The 22,684-nt window shown below is 37.3% G+C and overlaps 2 protein-coding genes across 2 annotated transcripts; one reads left to right on the top strand and one right to left on the bottom strand.

Annotated features, from left to right (window-relative positions):
* Positions 1-17,910: 17,910 nt before the first annotated feature.
* On the bottom strand, positions 17,911-19,114 carry LOC110174744 (low molecular weight neuronal intermediate filament-like). Its single transcript, XM_020940845.2, has 3 exons — positions 18,401-19,114; positions 18,163-18,287; positions 17,911-18,089 (listed from the first exon to the last, which is right to left on the bottom strand). The coding sequence occupies exons 1-3, from the start codon at positions 19,112-19,114 to the stop codon at positions 18,005-18,007; spliced, it is 924 nt and encodes a 307-aa protein (XP_020796504.2). The 3' UTR covers positions 17,911-18,004.
* A 1,598-nt stretch (positions 19,115-20,712) lies between these two features.
* LOC110174743 (lamin-A-like) lies at positions 20,713-22,046 on the top strand. The gene is made up of 3 exons (XM_020940844.2): positions 20,713-21,454; positions 21,556-21,674; positions 21,817-22,046. Exons 1-3 carry the CDS (start codon positions 20,744-20,746, stop codon positions 21,902-21,904), a joined length of 918 nt encoding a protein of 305 aa, XP_020796503.2. The 5' UTR covers positions 20,713-20,743; the 3' UTR covers positions 21,905-22,046.
* The last annotated feature ends 638 nt before the right edge of the window (positions 22,047-22,684 follow it).

Here is a 22,684-nt window from a genome sequence, read left to right as displayed (position 1 = left end):
CTCTCACATGTTCCTCCATTGTCACATCTCCTCTCCTCTCTTTTATCTCCGCTCCTCACCTTCCCCTCCAAACAGGGTGTGACTGACCGTTGTTCCACCCCCAACAACTCAAGCACAAGGAGCCCAACACATAAAAACAGATTTTATAATAAGGAAACTTACATACACAAACAGTAAAATTAGAGATTATAAATGAGAGTAACGCGATTAAAAACATACGTACTAAATATGACTGTAATTAATTAATCGCAATTAACCCAATATTTTGACACCCCTAATTTAATCACGCCTACAGAGTTAGTGAGACATGGCAAAGGAGGCAGCCCGGCGGCTATTTGCACTGCGCTAGGATGGACACTCTAAGGTCTGGATGGTAAGGCCTCCACCATGTCCACATGATACTTCACTTCCCTCTCCCCAGCTCTCTACAACCTTGACCAGCATTTAAAACACCAAGAGGCCATGAGCCCTGCTGAGAGTGAGACACCCAATCAAGGAGTCAAGATCAGTGACACACCTTTGCACCACTCCACAGATACGACGTTGTTTGATGCGATCACTGACATCATCATGCCCCCAGCCTGCAGCACAGAGCTGATTGTTCCAAACCAGCCAAACCAAGGGCTTCCATCTATCTACAGTTCACACAGTGATGGGTTCTGTGCAGCTACCACTGACAATTCTAAGCACACCCAGGATGAAGTAGTGAAGGGCACCCACCAGTTGCTCCATGGGGCGGCTGCCACTCTAACTTCAACTGATTCTCCCAAGTCTACAATTCGCCAGTTCAAGTTCACATATCTGAACTTTCTCCAGGTGGTCTAAAGTCCAAATCCAGCAAGCCACTATCATCTAGCAACAGGTCTAGCATGCTCACTCCATGGATGGAGTGTGCCTCTGACCCAATCCATGTTGCCATGTTTATTTGACTCTGAAGGAAGAAGTGGGGACATATCTGCAAGTGCCAAGCTGTTGATCGCAAACACGCTCTTGACAGGGCGACAGAGAGAGTGTGAACTTACGTGCGGCTTGCCATTCCTGATGACCATCCCACTCCATGGACAATTTGAACCTTAGGGAATTACATTTACATAATAGCTGTACTATTATGGGGGCAGCTGTTGTAAATTTCCTGTGACAGAGGTGGGTTGGGAATGTTTATTCAATTGTTCGTTCATTGTTTGACTTTTAAATGTGATTCTGATAATAATTAACTTGATTAACTCTATTAATTTGCATATTTGGGCTGATTGTTAAGATAAAATGTTTTAACGTTTATGAATAGACTGATTACATTTGTGTACATTTCACTTAGTAATATGATTCAAACTGTTGTATATATCAGTTTAAGAGATTAAAGACAGGATATTAAAGCTCCAAAATACGCTTCTGTGTCCTAATTTAATCTCTGACCAGAGTATTGTTTGGATGAACTGTCCAGGACACATTCTACAGTCTCTAGATATCTCCAACAGGAAGAATATTGCAGCTTGGCTGTTTCACTCCTGTATATCAGTTTGGTGGTGATTTGTAGAAATGTAAGGGGTTCTACCAGTTTTTTCATGTTAAGTCAAAATAGACACCACTGTGTGCTGTCAAAATCCAATTCGTAAAAGGCAAGAAAAGTAATAGCAAAATTAGGAACAAGCAATGCAAAGTAGACACTACAAATCTAGTACAGCACCCTTTTATAGTGAGGTTTACAGGAGTAGAGTCAACCAATCAGAGAACAGCAACTTGTGAGTTTTCCAAATACAGCGACATGACAAACCAAATTCATGATCATTGACATTACTATACACTTTCCAATATGGAAAAAAACAGTCTTCAAATTGTATTTTCTCACATTTATCTATAATAATTTTAATTTAATAATTACATTTTAAATTTAATATTATCTCAATAAAAACAAATTAAAATTGCTTTCAGTATTTATTTCCTGAACATAAACAGTACAATATGGTGCAATCATGGAAGAATAATATGATCTAGAAGATGAACCAAATATTTTGTTGTATTGTTTTCAATGGCTGTGCTCATTGGCGCCTACCCATGTGACAAAAGAAACATGCACCACATAATTCTTTTCAGACTCTTTTCAGGGCTATAGCTGCTAGAGCAGAGTGAACACAGGCTCAGAGTGGAGCTCGGCTAAATCTTACCAAGCCAACTTTTATGAGTTAATGATTTAAAAATGTTAGTTCATATTGTGAAAATAGAGAAGGATCCCTACAGAATCCAACCTCTCTAGAAGCTGTAGATGTCAGTCAAACATGAGCAGTTTGATTTCACAAAAATGCATTGTTCCCTATGGGAGAATTATTTTTGTGTTGAAGTTCCAGAGAAGGAGAATGTCTTATCCAGTTCTTATTATAGATTCATGGGTGCCATTTAACAAACGAGTGTATTTTCCTTTAAAGCTGGAACTCTCCTCCAAACCACATGCTTTAACTGGGGTGGAGCTCTCTTTTAAAAAGATCCATCCTGACCATTCATTAAGCAAAGCAAGACAAGGCAAGTTTACTTGCATAGCACAATTTGTACACAAAGTATTACAAAGTGCTTTACAGAATAAGAAATACATTCAAATCACAACACAAACAATTCAAAACATAAATAATCATCATAAAATTAAAAGAGAGAGACATTAAATGAGAGAGGAGAGTGCCTCATAAAAACCTTTCAGTCATATGGAGCTAAACAGAGCTGTTTTGAGCCTGGATCGTCTCACATGCTCAGGAAGACATATAAAACATATATATTCATTGCACATCTGTGTTCTTACAGCATGACTTTTGTTAAGTATTGTTTTTTGTCAGGATGAACAGATGTTTACTCATGTGGAGTCATGTCTTCTTAGTGTAAAATTTGATTTTATTCAATGTGAGAATAAAGGGGTAAGTATAAAGTGTGTAGGATTTCCTCAGAAGCCCTCGGAGGGCTGATTTGTGTGGCAAATACTATTTAAATGTTTCTCCTCAACTAGATCATGCAGGTGAACTTTAGAGGTGGGTGGTTATTCAATTTGTGGGTGCTGAAGAGAACAGTAGGACTAACGCTGTTTCTAATATTGTTTTACATTATAATTTTAAAAGGTTGGATGGATATCATTATTTTGACCTTCCTGCTCTGTGGTAAGATTTTACACTTTTATTGTAAACAAATTGGAATTAAAAAGCTGAGTTTAAATCTGCCCAGTGTAAAGTATTTATAATTTCTCTTGCCTAAGGTGCCAGCGTGGTATCATGCTACCACACTCCTCCCTATGACTATCAATTAATCAACATTGCATTAACCTGGAATGAAGCTCGGAACTACTGCAGAGAGCACTACAAAGACCTGGCCACCTTTTGGAGCCTGGACGATATCTATCGGGTGAAGAGACCCAGCGGTTATGGAGGGTATGCCTGGATCGGACTGTTCGATGACCCTGCTTCATGGCAAGGAGTCATGGGTAATGACTCCAACTCCTGGAGATGGTCTGCCACCGGGAACACCAACCCTGGAGGATACCAGAAGTGGAAAACTGGTCAGCCAGACTATTATGCAGGGAAAGATATGTGCGTCATGCTATACAGTGGATATTGGTATGACTATCCCTGTATAAATTTGTACCGATTTGCTTGTTTCACAGGTAAAAGCATTTTTTTTTATATTCCACTTGTTCATTAGCCACTTTACAAGAGTGGGTGTGTAGATGGTGGATATGTAGGTGTCATTCATATAAGAGAGGTGGGTCACTGGTCAGAGACCAAGATCTACAATAATAAAGGGCCATAACACACACCAACAACCAAAGGGCACAGAGAGCAAAAGGACCAATGTACATTTATTAGGACTGGGCAAAAATTTAAAAAAATATTTATCGCATTAATCGCGTGTTATACACAAAACCAATAAATGAATTAGCATGTAGTGCACATTTATTAGAAATGTAAACATAAGTGCCATACATCTGTTGCACAAATAGCATTTCTTTATAGCAGAGCACTAGTCTGTAAAGTCCATGTTTATTGTTCTTCCTTTGGAGAATCTTACTAAAAAAGAACCAATTTCAGTGCAGTTTGTCAATTACTAGAATTTCACTTAATGAACTGAATTAAAAAGTGAAGTACAAGTGATCAGCAGCAGTAAAATAAAGGATTCACTGTAAATCTCAACTGAAAAAAATGTAATCAAACCAAGTACAAAACTGACATGTATTTCCACTGCCAGAGCTTTAATATTTCCTGTTTGATATAAAAATGAGAATCTCAGTCAAAAATAATCACCAGAAAACAGTACACCTAACCAGAAAATTTTGTCAAGTCCTAGACCTTTTTTTTTTTTTACTTTTTTGGACAAAGCAAGTTGCTAAGGCATACAAGAATATTATTATTATTATTATTATTATTATTATTATTATTATTATTATTATTATTATTATTATTAAAGCCACTTACCATCCACCTGCCGGCGGGCGATTTTCCCAAAAAAAAAATTTTCACTCTGTATTTTCACCTTCATTATTGTTTTCACTACTGGCATGCCATACATCGTTTGAAAGCTTAATTTCTCAATAAAACAACCATATCATTCATTTTAAGCCGTACAACGAGCCCAAAACGCTATAACTTAAAAATTCACATCATAATCAAAGAATAAAATACGCGTTTCTTATCTTTGAGCCGGTTCTGTCGGTCCTAAACGCGTTTAATCCATGAAAAGTTGTACTCAATAAATCCGTAATAATCCACAGAAAAAGAATATCAAGTTGTTTTTTCCATAAAATAATTCCATGTGGGGAAATAATCCAGAAAACCCTCGTCCATATGAATCGATGGATTGGCATATTGTTTTAGCCTATCACCAGAGCTTTCAAACGGTGGGTGGGACATTCAGATAGTATTGGAAACGGACCCTGTGTTTATAAGCGTAAGAGCGAGGGAGACAGGGAGCAGTGTGGGAGGTGCCATAGAAGGCAGATCTTCCACTTGGAGGACAATTTTGGCTACTTTTAGTTTTTTTTCTTGAGAAAACATGCCTAAAGCTCAGAAGAATTAGTATTATAATAATAACAATTATATTATTATTATTATTATTATGATTTTGGCACAAATTTGGCAATCTTGTGCCGAATTGTCATTTTGTATACACAAAGGCTCACAGCATCAAAACCCTTTGTCCTAGAGATCTGAAATTCTACACAGTTGTTGCCAACAACTTGAACAATGAGTGTAGTGAGTCACAAATGCCTAGCATGAAGTATGCCCAAGCTAAGGCCTTTATTTATTTTTTATTTTTTTTCGAAGCAAAAAAATACAATTTTTTTCAATTTTAATTGACTGTACTGTAGGTTAGGCAGCACTCACAGTCTTCATATACATATCTACAGAAACTAGAAGGCCTAAGCTTTAAAATGGTGCCTCACACAAGCATGTGGGTTCTAAGGTTTTCTTTTAATAAGCTATGGCATTTGGGTATGTAGTGCTATTGTGTACACACCAAAATGAGGTGGGTGGTAACAGGTTAAAAAATGCGATCACTGGCACTGGTTTCTTGTGGAAGAAAAGTGAGACTGGAGGTGGGGGTTGCGACAAAGAGTGATCGACTGCATGGTGGTTGCCCCCGAAAGCTCTACTTGCTATGCATAAAATGTGCATGTGCAGAGTGACGGCTCTGACACGCTGCATCTCACGTCATCGGCCAAAGCCTCGCCCCACTTGTTTCACTGAATGATTTGCGGGCATCAGATGAGTGTGTTGCATTTAGGTGATATTTCAGACTTGTGAAACTCCGGTGCTAATACAGTTCAGCGTTGCAGTGTTACATGCCAAAATCTCCTTAGAAAGTTGCACCACCACGTTGCAAAAACAATATTTAAGATGCAAAATCACTTAGATCCTGGTGGAAATATCACAAGATATTGCATATTGTTTTGCACAAACAAACTGGTGTCCACAAGGCCACCGATTACCCACAGTTCCTCTATCAGCCCATAATGAAAGGCAATTTTGAAATTGACCTGCAGCTACAGGGTACAAGGGGGTCAAGACTGCATCTTTGAGTAGAGGATAAACAATAGAGTGCTTGTAAAAAGCTGTAATTAATGTAAAGTAGAGCTGCACCAATGGACAGCAATACTTTTTTTTCAAAAAGCTAGTTGGCAAATGATGAGGTCTTCGTATGAGTGACAAGCTCATGCAAGGTATTCAGCGACAGACTGAGGTCATGAATAGTATTGTTTATCCAAGAGTCAGGTTACCATTAGCAACAGTCTGTATTCTGCTGTATTTTAGATGTAATATTACCAATGAAAACACAGATATTATTACTTTAAAAACAATTGGGGCATGTTTTAGAATGATTCCTAAAAAGGTTTGACCAGGCCCATATTAGGGGCCCTAGCACTTTAAGTCCCAGTCTCAGATTGGCCCCAAAGCAGCTGCACTCAGATCCTGTCTAAAGCGTCAGTCTGACCTGGTGCAGAGCAGAGGAAACACTGCAGCTGCACAAACTCAGGTCTGGAGAGTGAGGCCTTCAATAATAAAAGGGTAAATAAGTAATTCAGATCACTTTGTAGATTTACACATTGCAATGTTGCGTGCTGATATCAGGGTAGCAAGTGACTTTTTGACGTCCAAAAGACAACATCTACTCGTTCTCCACATTTTTTTTGCCAGTTTGAGTTGTTCTAGGACAAATCAGTTTGCACTTTAAGTTAAATAAAGGGGGCGAAAGTCAAATTGCAATGGGAGCGAAATGTCATTGAAGTGTATGAAACTCATGAGATGATTACAGTTGCTGCAGTTTTATTCTGATATTTTAGATTACATAATTAAGTAGTGCATTTTTTTGCGTTTCAGGATCTGCTGCACCAGGTCAGAAGAGCTTCACCGTCATCACCACTCCGATGAACTGGGAGAATGCTCGGAACCACTGCAGACAGTACTACACAGACCTGGCCATGATTGAAAATGAGGCCGAAAACTCTGAAGTGGCCTCCCTCTATCCAAGTGTTTATTTGTGGATTGGTCTGTACAGAAAACCCTGGAGGTGGTCAGGTGAGAGTCAAAGTAATTTCGCAAACTGGTGCTCTTCCTGTCCTAATAGTGGGACTGAACCCTGTGTTCTGGAGGAGACAACATATTTATGGAACGACATGCCCTGCACTTCTACATTTCCATTCATCTGCCATCAAGGTGAGAGAAAATTATGAAATTCCACTGGTGCACAATGTTTCTTATAGGTATACCAATAACAGTTTATTGTTATTTTGGTTGATTTGCAGACGTTACAACAAAAAGAGATTTTTTGACGACCTTCCAGTCTGCTGCTGACCTTTCACAGCCTGGAACTCACGACCAAATAATAGAGCAGGTAAATATTGTTAATTTAACTGTCTTTGTAAAGATAAATGTCTAAACCTGTGTGTGAGATGTGGTTTTGTTTTCGTCAGGTTGGTCGAGAACTTAAGCGTAAAGGAGTCACTGATGTTCGTCTCAAATGGAAGAAACTACCGCACAGAGTTTGACCATCTCAAGACCTCATTGTGTTGTACATTAAGAAAGTCAGTTTGATGCAGTCAGTTTGATTTGTACTAATGTAAATTTAATGGTTCATGATTCATTTTTTCATGTGATAAAATTTGGTTCATGTTGTAAAAGCAGCTTAGGGTCGAAATTAGAATATAGTGTGCTCTCTGCTTCTTATTAGATGTTATAATCCCTCAATCCTCCAGGACTGGTCCAATGTAGAAAGGGTTTCAGAGGTAGTCATCCAGACTGTGTTTTTGAAATCAGTTAGATTCAATTTTATTATCATTGTACAAAATACAGTCGTCCCTCACTGTAACGGGGTTCACCTTTCACAGATTTTTTTTTGTGTGTGAAATTTTGCATGTTTTTTTTTTTTTTTTTTTACAGCGTATGAAAGCGCCTTGTGTTCCTCCCCCTGCGTCCTGATCGGTTAAGGGACTGTAGACTATTGTCAATCAGTCTCCTCCGTGCTGTGTCTCCTGCACAGTACAGAATGTTTTCAGCTTTCCAAATTTACATAAATGTTCGATTGCTTGCAGTGTCATTTTTTTTTTGTATGTGTGAAGTTTTCTCCCCAACAAATCCCACAATGTTGACGAAACGTTCTGCACCGACAAAGGCTCCTGCGGTCGCACCCAAAAGGCAGAGGAAGATGCTAAACCATTGCACAAAAAGTTGGACTTCTATACATGCTGAAGGAAAGTAGAAGAATTATGGAATAAATTAATCTTCAATTCATTACATTAAAAAGGAGGAAAATAACATAAGGATGACAGCAGCAATAAGTTTTAAGAAGGATGCAAAAAGCGTTGTAACTGTCTTGTCTGAGAAAAGTGTATAAAGTGTGTGATGGTGGGTTTTACAGCCTTAAAACGAATAGAATAATTGTAAAAAATAAAGCTGACTACTTTGTGGATTTTGCCTATTGCGGGTTATTTTTAGAACTCAACTCCCGTGATAAATGAGGGACCACTGTACTACGAAACTTTGATAGAGCAAAACTGCAGCAGTGAAAATACATATCAACACATTCTCACATCCATGCCAATAAGAACATAATAAATACAAAAATAGATGCTCTGTTTTTGCATAATTACACTCAGGTCGCTATCACGGCCCTGGGCAATGCCACTGTGCCATGTCGCCGGGCACCAGTCAATGACATCAGTTTCACTATGTTTGGAAAGGGGAAAGTGTTTTGCTTTGCACTGCTGAACAATCAAAATAGGCCCTGCACCACAAGAAAAATAATTGTTTTTCCAGCACGCCCCAGTGCGAGGTTTCTATGAATTTTGAATTTAAGGAATAGGAATTAGGAATATTTTGGGTTTATGTTATTAGGTTCTTTTTTCAGACCAAGAGTTTGTTTTCATACCTGACAGTTTCGACTGCTCACTAGCGCTCTTCCTCAGAGTGGTCATGTGATGTTTCTGTGATGTGTCCGGTCAGCTGATTTATACAGATTTCGGCAAGAGGGTCTGGCTGCAGACACATGGGGAAAGTGGAGCTCCACTCCAGACCGGAAACACATGACCTCCACCGAAGACGTCATCTCTACTTTTATGTAGACCTATGGGGCGACGAAACGATTTATTTTGACCGCAGTTAAATGTTTATTAAATAAGATTGTTTTTACGTTATGGAATTTGTTCGCACATATAAACACAGAGCAAAACGACCATCTGGAAGATGGAGAAAACATGTGAGTAACACGCTTTTAACTTTAGATACAGCCATAACTCCCACAAAACTGTCAAATAAGTTTATTTTTAACTGTGTGAACCTCGGAGAGTTTGTTTGTTACTGCAAATATTCTCATGTTTCAGGCTCTAATGATGAACCTCATGTATAAATTTATGTGTAGGTTAAATGAATCAAGAAATGGAATTATAACGTGCTTGACTGATATTAAGGAAAGTGACACCCAATGTTACTCTGACATCTGGAAATGTTGGAAGAGCCAGCTGTATGTATTTTAATTCTATGGACTTTACATCACTAGTTTTTGTTGTTTTTGTTGTTGTTGTTTATGTGTATGTGTGTGTGTGTATGTGCTGGTGGGTTTATATATGAATGTAGTGTATTGTGGGTGTGTGTCTTTCTATACACGGTTTGGACCCTGACTCTGTAAATAAAGTTATATCTATACTTAAAATGGATAATAAATTCAATTAGTTTTCAATTAAGTTTTCAAAACAGTTGAGATGACCTTAGAACCATCATAACAATAAACATCTTGCATTAGCCCATTTGATATTATGTGTTCAATGCAGCTTTGCACATATTTGTTTACATTTTACAGAACAAATCTTAAAACCACATGACTAATTTGCATTAAAAAGAAAAATAAAAGTGCTGAAACATCTTGCTCCTTGCCCTGACTACAGGACAGGACTCAGTGGTTTAGTGGTTGTGTGTGTGCTTTCTGTGACAAAGGGCTGTGCTGCTGATGGTGAGTCTGTCCTGTGCTTTTATGGCAATGGAGGTGGTTCATGTAAAACTTTTCAGAGATCATAAGTATGTGTGCAGATCTTACCTCTGCGTCATTTAACTCATGTACAATCACCTTATTTATGTCGGTTACCATAGAAATGAAACATTGACTGAAATGTTTAAGTAATTCTCCTGCTTCTTCTGCTCTTCCTTCTGCTGCTGCTCCTCCTTCACCCTGAGCCCCCCTAATCTTCTTCTGCTGCTTTTGCTCTTTTTCTACTTCTCCTCCTACTCCCCTTCCTTGTTTATTTGGTTCATCTTTTTGTCTTTCTTCTACTTTTCTTTTTGTCTCATTTTTTGACTTGTCTCTTGATGTGACTCTCTCCATCTTGGGCGCTGTTGTTGTTTTCATATGAATCTGATTTTAATTCATTAAATTAGCCTTCTGTTGTCAAAACTTTTTAATAAAGATTTGATAAAATGGAGCAATAATAAAAAAGTCAACTCTATGAACATACCTGTATTTTGTTATTTCTTTGTCGAGTTTTGCGCTCACATTTCTAAGATCCTCATATTGCGCAACCAGTTGGAGCCGCACCGTGTGCAGTCTGAGTCTGGGGTGACAGTGAGTGCCCTGTTCACTGTTTTTGTTTTATTCATTAGTTTAAATGCAGAGTGAGGAGGTGGGCAGAGGAGAAAAGATTTGAAGAAGCTCTTTCAAAAGATAAAGACGACATATATTTTTAACAGGCAAATATCCAACAAGACTAGAATCAGAAATTGTGGATGAAAGAGAAACTATTTCACTCAAGAATTCCAAAGAGCAGAGACTAAACTCACATAGTCTGCAGGGGAAATACAAAACATTTTATAAAAGGTTTTAAACAACAAGAAGATGAATCTGATGCTCTGTGCAAATAGTGGTCAAAGTACTCGGGTGATACCAGTCCTAGAGACAAACTATATATAAACAAATGTGCAGCACAACAGTTTGAGGATTCAAGAAAATCCTGGAGTTACAATAATTCTCCATGAATATGATTGAACAAAATTCAAACAATCCATTTTAACTCTATCTTTACAAAACTATTCAAAAATATTTCAGAAATGAATTGTCAACTCTTCCAGGAAATGACTGAAGAACTATACCATAAAGAAACAACATAGCAATTTACTACCACTCCTGTTCGCAGTGAAAGAGAAAGTATTTGCCCCCAAACCAGGAAACTCAAAGCACATCCTCATATTTGAACCTTCTCCCATTGCACAAAGTGGAATGTTTTTGTTTCTGCTTTTGTGTTTAGGCATTTGGAGAAGCTGTGTCATAGATACTGTGTACTACAGGGTTTGTGTTTGTAGTTAATTAAAATTAATTAACCAATTTCTCTCACTCTTTGTATTCTAGTTCCTTTTATTGGCCAAGCAGGAAACTCATCAGTACATCCTCATTAAGCAGATTAAATTAAATGTTCTGGCTTTTTTCTAGTTTGAGTGGAGGAAGTTGAACAATGAACTGTTATAAGACCCTCCAATATGGACACGCAAACCTTTGTGTAAGTGTTGAAATTTATATTCTATTATCCAAACAAAATACTGCTTCATCATCACAACTATACAATTATCGAGGTAATTTTTAGCACCATCAGTACACTGTCTGGTGGTCCCTGGTTCTAACTGCATCTGCGATGACAATAAAAAGAAAATATATTTTTTTCTTTTGAGCTCACTCTAGCGTTTTGGTTTCCAAAAACCTTACAGCATGTTTTTTTCTCCTCCCAGGGCAGTCTGACACTTTGAACTCTGAGAAAACCAGGGAGCGTGAGGACGATTTAGAAGATGGACAGACCCTCGCAGACGCCAACAGGCCTGTGTCTGAGGTCAGTGACCAAAGATGTTTTAGAGCTTGTGTGCCCTGAGTCTCTGTAATGGATGTGGCTTATCTAGAGCCGAGGAAAATTGGGCAGCCCCTCCAAATCCAGCAGAGCCCAGCAATGTGGGGCGCTGTCTGACTGTCGTAAATAATTTGTGGATTGCTGTTCTTAACCTAATGTAATGAAATTCAAATGTGCATTGGAACTTAACGACAACCATTCTCCTCCCAACAGGTTATGATGTCTTATCCTTTTTGTGGTTCTGGGTTACCCACTGAAACAGTATTCTGCAGTTCCTGTTTTAAAAATATGAAATTCCTGCAAGATTTTGACAAACCCAGCACAAGTCACGGTAATGTTTCAGTTGAATTTTATGTAACTTGAGACAAACGTGTTCTATATTGTACCTCTGTCAGAAATCTCAATGATTCTTAAATTCATTCTAATGAGGCTCTATTTGGTGCAGGAGGCATAAACATTCTCTTTGTTTCAGCTTTAAATCCTCGATCTCAGGAATCTTGCCAACACAGAATGTATGACTCTTCTCTGATTGGCTGGTGCCCGAACTCGCACTTCCGGGGTTCTTGCAAAACATCTAGTGTATTCTGATTCCTGACCTAGTCGTTGGAGAGAAATGAAATTGAGTGGAGGCACTAGGTAGCGCCAGCCTGGTTAGAGGCGATTATGTTTTTAAAAAAAAAGAACCGCTCAAGGAAACCCTTGTGGGTGAAACCCCTGTGAAGGTCACCACTCTGGCTATGTAGGTGAATGAGCTTGCAGATCGTCAACTTGGCCATGTATTCCAAATATGTAGCCCAGTGTAAATTGAATTAGGATAGTCAACAGAAGCTTTCTTCTGTGTTTCTCTGTAGATTTCAGTTGGCCTTATGAGGCTGAAAGATGGAGTCCTGTGTCCTGTGAGAAGAAAGACACTCCCCTTTCAGTCAAACCAGGGACAGATGCCAAATAACTGCACAAAGCAGCACTGACAAAATTAAAGGCCTTTGATAAAAATGTACCACCTGGTCCCCACTTTCTGCTATGTCCTGATTGTTCAAAGATTGAAAATATACCAGGATCAAACACCCCATTCTTGAAAAGATTACAAGGAGACAGTGGGGAAGGCGTACCAATGCATCACAGTGTATATTTGTACAGTTGCAGATTTCATGACCTGTTGTGAGTTAACCTGAGACTAATTGCCAACTTAGAGGATCTAATTTAGGCAAAATATACAGAGGGACAAAATGGAGTAAGACCACCAAATCAATATTGTTGCAACTAAGTGATCTGCAAAGTAAAGCACAAACAATTATATAATAATCTTTCTGAATAACAGTCCATAAAAAGTGCACCCTACCTTCATACTGAAGACCCCTTAAAAACTGAATATTTCTTCGACAGGAGCCACAGTAGGACACCATGTTTTGAAGGATAACTCCACAAAATGGACAAAACATATCCTGCTAACAAACACAAGCACAACTTAAGACTTAAACCTGATGGAAAATGACTAATAATAAATCCCTCAGTGACTCTTACGTAGCTTAGCCTATTATCTATGGATTGCTGTAGCTGCACTATACCGTGCTTCCACCGCTACAAAGTCAGCAGCAAACCTGACATCAGCGGGCGGAAAACAAATAATTATAAAACAATAAATTACTTTTACTTACATTTCCAACTTCGTTCACTTCTCCGTTCCTTTAAGGCTTTGCTTGTTCCTGCGGTCATTTCTATTGTGGCTTTTTTGGTGTGTTGTGACGTTTTTATTTGTGTTGTGGCTTTTGTATTTGTTGCGGCGTTTGCGTTCGTTATGAGCCTTCCCGGCTTCCATAATTTTGAGATTTGGAGATGTTCACAGACTAATAACGCAGGATTAGTCAAACGTGTGAATGAAACAAAACACAACTCCAGGTCTGTTTGTGATGAAGAAACAACATCAGAACATGGTTTAAAGTTCACAAGAGTTATTTTTATGTAATATAAGACCTTTAAGTAAGTACAAGGTCATTATTAGGCCATCCTACATATTGGTTAGGTGTAGCTTCTGAGATGTGATGAGATCAGGTTTAGACAAAGAGGTTTGACCACATATACAAATCTACAAATTGAACTTTTGATTTAAATATTGCCAGTGGCCATTTTCGTTACCACAGCTGTCATCCCACAAGACACCATCCGTCGTCTCATTAGGAGAATCCCACGACTTTGTCAAACATGCACATAAGCACATGGGGCGCATACAAGAGATTGAGAAGGATTTTGAGTTGCAGAAATTTCATTTTGGCAAAATGGACTAGCCTGCCACATTATTATTTTAATCTGATTTTCAGGGTTCTATCAAATTAATCCCACTGTAAAATGAATATGTTATTTCCATCAAAAAACGTGGCATCCTTTTGTTCCTAAGACATTGCACTGTCCATATTTGTATAGATATCCAGCATATTATTTCACATTGAGATCTGATGTGTTTTCAAAGTGTTCCTTTATTATATTATTATTTAAAGCAATGTATTTATGTATGTGAAAAGCACACCCTAAGAGTGACTTATGTAATAGTGTATGTATGTAAATGTTTGTTTTTTTAGCAAATGAAACCATGAAGAATTACAAAATGAGAGAAGGAAATAACTAGCTTTGAAATGACACAAAGATAATCTGTATAAGGAAGTTGGTAAATACAAAATCCCTCACTGTGAGATTGTTATCAGTCATAATTATAAAATAGTTTCACTTTGAAAAGGCGTGGTTAGACATTGCAGCTGCTGATGTTGTTTAAGTGTCTAGATGCAGGCCTTCATTTACACTCCACCACAAATGAACAATGTGAGATCATTTAAATAATCTCTTTACCACTTTTCACATTTGTTTCCACTTGCCATTTTGTTTCTGTTTTGTGTTTACGTGTATTACAGAGAAAAAAGAAATTGGAGCATCGGTATATTGTACTGAGGAAGAATTCAATGACTTGAGTAATGTATAATATGAATACAAAATATATTTAAATGTTATATTTTTCTCAACTCATTGTGCTCACAGTGTAAATTAATAAATGTAAACAGATTTTTTTGTGTGCAGCTGAAGGTTTAAAACTAGGAAATGGCTTCACAAATACCTACATTGGTTTGATATTGTGTATGATACAGTATTTTAAAGATGGACAGGATTACTTCTAATTAAGTTGAAACAAGACAAATGTGAAAAGAAATTGGACTAGTGGAGTAAGTCTATACTAAGTGTGAGAGCAGACTTTGTAGAAAGCTTTTTTTCTTTTTCTTTACCCCCTTTGTTTTTACAGGCAGCTACTGTATATCAGAGGCAACATTATTATGCAACATGTTTTGTTATTTGTTTTACAAATGAGAGATTAAAAAAAACAACAACACAGAATTACAAAATGCTTGTAACTGTGGCCCAACTGATATGAATATTTAGCTGATATAAAAGTAGATAGATAGATCTAAAACTTAGATTTTACTTAAATATATATATATATAATTTTAAAAGTAGGTAGGCCTGATATTGTAGCCATATAAAGAAAGTAAGTAAACCACCGCTATTAGTCTTTAGCAGTAAATGCGTGCCACCTCGATAATTATTAGGACCATTCACACCTCTAGTCACACCTCACCTACATATCAATGTGTGTCCAGTGATGTATGTATAGCCACTATGTCACTTTTCACTAGGCCAATGTATAAGAAAACAAGCTGTTTATCTGTGATAAAAAAAAAAAAAACTCCGACACATTTGCAACACTCACTGCTCACACAGGCTCCTTTCAGATCACAAGTCTGCACAAATAAGTCTCCTTCTAATCCTGACTCAAAAATCGTCCATAAAAATATAATCCAGCATGTTGACAACAGCTGTGTGTGTTTCCTGTCTGTGGAACAGTCCTCTCTTCTCCGCATTTGCACGTTGATAAAAACAAGCAGTAGTTTTTTTGCTGATCTAAATTGCGCTGAAGTTAATGTTAATTTATAGTCAGTAGCTTAGATCAGACACAAAAGCATTTAAAGCCAGTGTGTCAGTGCTGCCTCAAAGCAGATGATGGAAAAGTGGCAGAAGGTGGATTTCTCAGATGAATCCTCGGTTGAATTACATCACAGCCGCCGCAAATATTGCAGGAGACCTACTGGAGCCCGCATGGATCCAAGATTCACCCAGAAAACAGTTAAGTTTGGTGGCGGAAAAATCCTGGTCTGGGGTTACATCCAGTATGGGAGTGTGCGAGACATTTGCAGGGTGGAAGGCAATATCAATAACCTAAAATATCAAGAAGTATTAGCTCCTCTTACATTCCCAACCATAAAAGGGGTCAAATTTTGCAGCAGGATGGTGCTCCATCGCATACTTCTATCTCTACATCAAAGTTTCTCAAGGCGAAGAAGATCAAGGTGCTCCAGGACTGGCCAGCCCAGTCACCAGACATGAACATCATTGAGCATGTCTGGGGTAGAATGAAAGAGGAAGCATGGAAGGCAAAACCAAAGAATCTTGATGAACTCTGGGAGGCATGTAAGACGCTTTCTTTGCTATTCCTGATGACTTCATCAACAAATTGTATGAATCATTGTCGAACCGCATGGATGCGTCCTTCAAGCTCATGGAAGTCATACAAGATATTAAATATGGATCTCACAGCACCACTACTTCATTCACTGACGTTATGCAACATATTTTTGTATTTGAAATAAATTATTTGTTCAATTTTTTGTAGGCGACAAAATTTCTGTCTTGCCAAAATCTGACCTTTCTGTGTTCATTAAATGATCAATCTTTCTTCAGTGAAGCAAATTTATTTTAGTATATTGAGCATAATTTGGGAGGGTTTTAGTTTTCATATGAGACATTTCTAAAACCAATCGATTAATTTAAAGTCAGGTTATAAGCTTTTGTTTCCACAAAATGGATAAGTGACAAGACTTTTGTCAGGGACTGTATATTTTTACAGATAATGCTAAAACAGAGACCACCTTAACCTAATACAATCATGAAAACAATACACTATGTATGGAATAATTCAGGGAGAATGCAGTAGAAAGTGCTTATTATATGAACTGTTTTAAAAATAGGATAATTAATAAAAAAATATGTAGAAACATTAGAAATCATTAGATTGCTGCAGGAAATGCTTAGTAGTACCAATATCCTTGCTTTTCGAAAGTTTAATGATGAAATATAAAGTTTAACACATGTAAAACTTAAAAAACATCATTTTTCGGTAACGGAGGGAAAAGTAACGGAGGGAAAATTACCATTTTTTTCTAGACTTGTAAAACACAGGTTTTACCAGATACTAACACCTAATAGTTTTAATTTTCATAAGTTTACTACCTAGAGATGTAGATTAGTCAAAGATGAAGCTTGAAAGTTAACCTGAAGAGGATTTGCAGGTCTTTGAAATTTGGGAAGTAATTCTTGTTCAAGGCCTAAAAATTGTACCTGTGACATGATCTGTTTAAAACGTATGTAACTTTAGAACCAAAAATAGTACAGAAAAAAGGTAAACAGTTTCATAAACTAGAGCACATATGCTATCTGTTGAATACATTTTATATTGGATGCATTAACTTGAATTTTTGGCCTTGACCGGGCCCAATTGCTAAAGTTTGTGGCACTGTGACACGTGGCTAAAGCTAAAGCCAGTGTAGCCACTAAAATACTTCTGATTTATCATCAGCTTTTTCTGCATTTACTTTTGTCCGTCCCTACACCGCAAGTTTTATGTAAGAATTCTTTAAGTGAGTACTGTACATGTGCTTTGTTTTGTGAAACAAGTTGGGTCAACAGTGTCCATCACGAAATATGGTGGTTTATCACAAGATCAGGTCAGCATTTAGTGAGAAATGACTGTACATATACAGTATATCTGCTTTTTGTTTTCGTTAGAATCCAGTCATCTTGCTCCACTTTGCTCCTTCTAAAGGGTACTGCAATAAAGTGAGTTAGACCCCTCTGGGAGATAGATATACAAATTATTGAATGTGTGTTTAAAATATTTTTTTAAAAGCCTAAATAATAATAATTATGATAATTATAATCATAGAAACACAACTTATGAAGAAATTCCCCTTTATTTCAGTTATATTAATTTGTTATAGGTACATACACACCATCTTATATGTTTGATTATGACATTTATGAAGTTATTATTAAGAAGAGTTATATTTGCTAAATATAGTTGATATAGCAAACTACCAAATAGTTTAGCATCTTTTGACTCTTGATGTGAGTTTCTCCTTCATCCAGCACAGTCCTACAAAATACAGGAGGAAATCTGTCAGTGAAAGTTCATAAGTGGTATTACTTGCAGCTGATCAGGATCATACCTGTATTCTTTTATTTCCTCATCCAGTTTAATCTTCTCATCTGTCAGACCTCTGTACTGTGAGATCTGTCTCTTTATGTCTGTCTTGACTGTCTCCACCTCTTTCTTCTTCTCTGATACTGTTTTCTAAAAAAAAAAAGAACACAAAATTCCCCAGTGTGGAACAGCAGTGAAGCAACATGTTACATACTGTACATATGCTGATTACAATTGATAATAATAATAACTGTAATCTTTACCTTATACTCCTCCTTTTGTTCGTTGTATTGCATTTCTTTCTCTGTTTGACTTTTTACCAGCTCAGTTTTGATGTCCTTCAACATTTTCATCTCAGATTCTATGGTTGTTATTTTTATTTTGACTTCTTTTGTTTCCTTCTCGTAGGCTTTAACTAGCTCTTCTTTCAGCACTTGTTCCTTCTTGATCTTGGAAATTGCTTGGATTATTTCATCGTAGAATTTGAGTTTTTCCACCATAGAAACTATTGTTGCCTCCATCTTTGCATATTTATCTGTAAGCTCTGATAACTCTTTCTCTTTTTCCTCCACTTGATTTTTTGTGTTCGTAAGGTTCGTAGTGTTCTCCTTAGTTTTACCTTCAAGCTCCACATTCTTTCCTTGTAGTTGCTCACACTTTCTCTTCTCTTCTTTAAGTTCAGCAGCCAATCTCATTTTCTCATCTTCAAAAATTTTATCCACTTGAATGTGGCTTTGCTTCAGTTGTTTCAGCTCATTTTCAGTAACTATGTTTTCTTGTTCCAAGTTCCTTACTTTCTCAATGTATTCAAAAAGCTGTTTGTTTAGTTTTTGCAGCTCTTCCTTAGTACTTTTAAGATCTTGTGGATTGACACTTTGTCCTTGGTCTGTTGTGTCATTTGCTTCAATGAGTTCCAAGTGATAGGATAATTCTTTTGTAAAAAGTCGATACCTGGTTTGTTTCTTTGTGAAGTTCATCTTGTTGGTTAACAGGGTGGTTTGGATCCTCTGTTAATAAGGAGTGTTTTAGGCACTGCCCACAAAAATGAAATGCTTCGTCACAATGATTCTGGTCTATTATCATTCCACTGTTACAGTTCTTGTTTACATTAGCTTATTTCCTGATACTTGAGTCTTCTTGAGTTTTGTTCTTCATAGTTGTTTGTTGTTTTTTGTTGTTTACAGTATTTCTGTTTCTTTGGCACACTTCTGATAAGAACAGATATTTTCAAAGATTTGAATGCAGTCCTCCAACCTATTTATACAAACATCATAACACGCTGGCCTAACTTTATGTACGGCTGGTGTGGGCACCAATACAGAATAGTGAATGCCTGCATTTAATCTATTTTGAAACATATTCTGGTACATGCATTTAAATTATAGTGTAAATGTGCAACACAGTTTTAATAACAGCTTCATATAACTAACTAACTAAATATTTGTTTAACTGTTTTCAAAGCATTTCTTATCACTAACTGTAGAGGGAAAAAACACTCCTAGAGAGCTTTTGTCCACTCATTGATTATGTGCAGTTTGAAGCCTAAATAACATGATCAAATACCACGATGTATTGATTTGATTTCAGAAATCTAACCAAATGAAAAAGTTAAAGTAACTGTACTGGTTAATCAAAATGTGTATTCTTTGTAAATGCATACAGTTACTTCCAACAACACTGCTTATACTGTAAGTACACACTGGATTCCACTGTAAAACAGTGTGAATGAGGCAATCTTGGATCATATTGCCTATGGGTACAAAGTCGTCCAGACTTCGCTCACACTGTGTCATGTATAGGCTCCTCACTCCTGCATGATCCAGGTGCTTTAGACCCAAACTCTCCTAAAGCTTCTATCTTCATAAGCCATAGCAAATGTGTCCTGTAGCATAGTGCTTTAACTGTAAACAGTAAAACAAATCGAAGCTTGGAGCATTAGACACAGGCAGTTTTGTAACTGCATTTGCAAGGTGCTCCCCTGCAGATGCAAGAGCCAGCTGCAGTGGTGTGCAACACTTTAGTTTTACTGTGGGTTGGTTCACAATATCTGAACCCATTTTTGCCAGGTGGGTTGGGATGGATTTTGACTCGGGTTGGGTGGGGAGACCCAGGTCAGAAATATCTGCTCAAATGTATTCAAATATCACTCTTATTTAAATAACTATCTAATTTGTACTGTATTTTACTGACATATAGGTAATTTCTAAACACAATCTGTCCAGGGACTGCAGCTCAAAATGAGCAGTTTTGCTATGTTAATGTTTGTCAATGTTTCTATGTGTGCATTGTGCCTGATAAATAAATAAACAAATAAAGTACTAGTAAGTCAAGACAATGGTTTATTGACATTACTGGTCAAAGACATCACTGCCCAAACTGCTGCACATTTCATTAAAAAGAAAGACAGACCTAGATTTAGCTCTGATGGGAGGAGTGAGAGACAACACAAGGAGGAGGGGGACAAAAGCACAACCCAGTAGAGAATCTGGGCAAAGCAGTTATTCAAGTTATTGTACTTATCATGTGTTTTCTGTTTCCTGGGCTGTGCTGAACACCTGCTCAATATAAAGCCAACTCCCAGCCTGCTTTTCTTCAGAGAAGCCAAGATGAGCAATAAAAATGATATTTTGGGCAAATATGAAGGGCAGCGCCCTAAGCTGCTTAAATACTTCAATGCAGTTGATAACCCCTTGAAAAGCGTCGACGATGATTCCATAAATGAGATTGAAAATGAAAAGGAGGCACTGCAAATCCTTAACAAACGACTTGAAGAATACATTAAGGAAGTGGCGAGCTTGGAACAGAAAAAGAAAAAATTACAACAAGACTTGCAGAAAGAGAGGAACATCATCTCCAAAGTGAAGGAATTTGAGAAAGAAGAGAGAAAAGAACTTGAAGACAAAAAGACTGAGTATATCAAACTTATTCTTAAATACAATGAGCTCCAGGTTCGCTATAATGAAGAATGCATTGAGCTTGAACGGGCAAAATATCAAATTAAGCAATATGACAAAGATATAGCTGATGCTAATGACAAATATAAAAAGCTACAGCAAAGTATATCTGGCTTGACAAAGTGCACTGAGTTATCAGTTAACGTCATTGAGGAATTTTCCAAAACTCTGCAAATGACAGAAAAAGAGAATAAGGTGTTCAATGAGAGACTAGAGACAGTTAAAAAGGCAGCTGATAAAACAAAGAAAGACCTGGGTGAGAAAACCAAAGAATGGGCAGCTCTTAAAAGGGAAATAGCATCTCTTGAGAAGACACTTATAGAAATGGAGGAGGAGCACAGAACTGAGATTACAACCTTTGAGGTTAGTACATATATTCTGCCATAATAAACACTTAAGCAAAATATTATTTTGTTAAAGTATGTTGCATCAGCCAACTCACTGACATCTTCCTTTGTTTATAGCAAGAAATAGCTACATATAACCTGGAGCTGTCCAAAACCCAGATAAAGAAGGCAATGACGCTGTCATCATACACGTTTTTCAGTAAAGACAAAGTGAAGGAAGAAATTGAAACATACAGGTAAGTAATAACTTTCCCTTTTTTTTTTTTGTAATGATTTTGCATTTACTGTAGGAACAGCCTATAAAGATTTACTGCCCATATATCTTTAGATTATAAGGCCTTATAACACAAGCTTTTGTCATTTGATCTGTTTCCATAGCAAGCTACTGGAGAGTGCTGCACCGAAGATGAAACCAAGTCCAACACCTCAGGATCCAAAATCTAACACCGCAAAACCTGCTTTGTAGGGCCATTTACCAATAAACATGAACCAACATGTGGATTCATTGCCTAATTTACATATCTAAATAAAATATTTCAAAGTCCTTAATCATAATTAATCAGTGTTCAAATGTGTGATTATTCAAATTATTGTTTTTTTTAGTGATTGACCACACAAGTTGTGTTGTGTTGTTGTAATGAAGTGATGTTGTTTGCATTTTTATATTTGAATGATCAATTAAATAGTCACTGATGTATGAAGTTTTTATTTATTTATTTATTTATTTGAGCTATTTAGAGAGCTATATTTGAATTTGTGAGTTTAGGATTTTGAGGGAAAAATCCATTTTGCTCTTGGGGCAAGTCTTTTGGGTCCAAATCAAGTGTCAGTGGTTCTGTGTGCAGACCCAGCCCTCTGCTGCCCCCCTGTGCTCTTCCCCTGTGCTACAGTCCACTGAGCGCCCCCTGCCTGTGAGCTGCAGCCTCACACTGGACTGTGGACAGAGCTCCCGGTTCCAGACAGAGAATAGTCACAGTCCAGTCTAAAACCTGTTCAGACTCCTGTCCTCACGTTTTATGTTGATTATAAGAATTCATCTGAAATGTGTAGAAACAAGTGGAACAACTGTATTTTTATTTTATTTTTTATGACTGCAATGTGCTTGAGTCGCCTACGCCCAGAGCTGGTAATGCACACTTTGTTTTCTTCTCTTCAGAGTTTAGTCACGCCTGTAATGTATTTAGCAAACAAAATGAACAAGAACTGTTACCCAGTGACCTTGCCTGGTATAATTACTCCTAATGAA

The sequence above is a fragment of the Boleophthalmus pectinirostris genome, unplaced genomic scaffold (genome assembly GCF_026225935.1).
Source record: "Boleophthalmus pectinirostris isolate CB_2022bp ecotype Guang Dong unplaced genomic scaffold, ASM2622593v1 HiC_scaffold_8, whole genome shotgun sequence".
NCBI classification, from domain to species: Eukaryota; Metazoa; Chordata; class Actinopteri; order Gobiiformes; family Gobiidae; genus Boleophthalmus; species Boleophthalmus pectinirostris.
Note: the sequence above shows the minus strand (reverse complement) of the source record. Positions and strands in the feature narration are given on the sequence as shown.

What these genes read in the sequence shown, in the direction of transcription:
- LOC110174743 (XM_020940844.2), top strand. Translation starts at nt 20,744, where the DNA reads ATGAGCAATAAAAATGATATTTTGGGCAAATATGAAGGGCAGCGCCCT. An exon ending in CTGAGATTACAACCTTTGAG is followed by an intron (nt 21,455 to 21,555) that starts GTTAGTACATAT and finishes CTTTGTTTATAG; the next exon opens with CAAGAAATAGCTACATATAA. An exon ending in GAAGAAATTGAAACATACAG is followed by an intron (nt 21,675 to 21,816) that starts GTAAGTAATAAC and finishes CTGTTTCCATAG; the next exon opens with CAAGCTACTGGAGAGTGCTG.
- LOC110174744 (XM_020940845.2), bottom strand. Translation starts at nt 19,114, where the DNA reads ATGAACTTCACAAAGAAACAAACCAGGTATCGACTTTTTACAAAAGAA. An exon ending in AACAAAAGGAGGAGTATAAG is followed by an intron (nt 18,288 to 18,400) that starts GTAAAGATTACA and finishes TTTTTTTTTTAG; the next exon opens with AAAACAGTATCAGAGAAGAA. An exon ending in GAGGAAATAAAAGAATACAG is followed by an intron (nt 18,090 to 18,162) that starts GTATGATCCTGA and finishes TGTATTTTGTAG; the next exon opens with GACTGTGCTGGATGAAGGAG.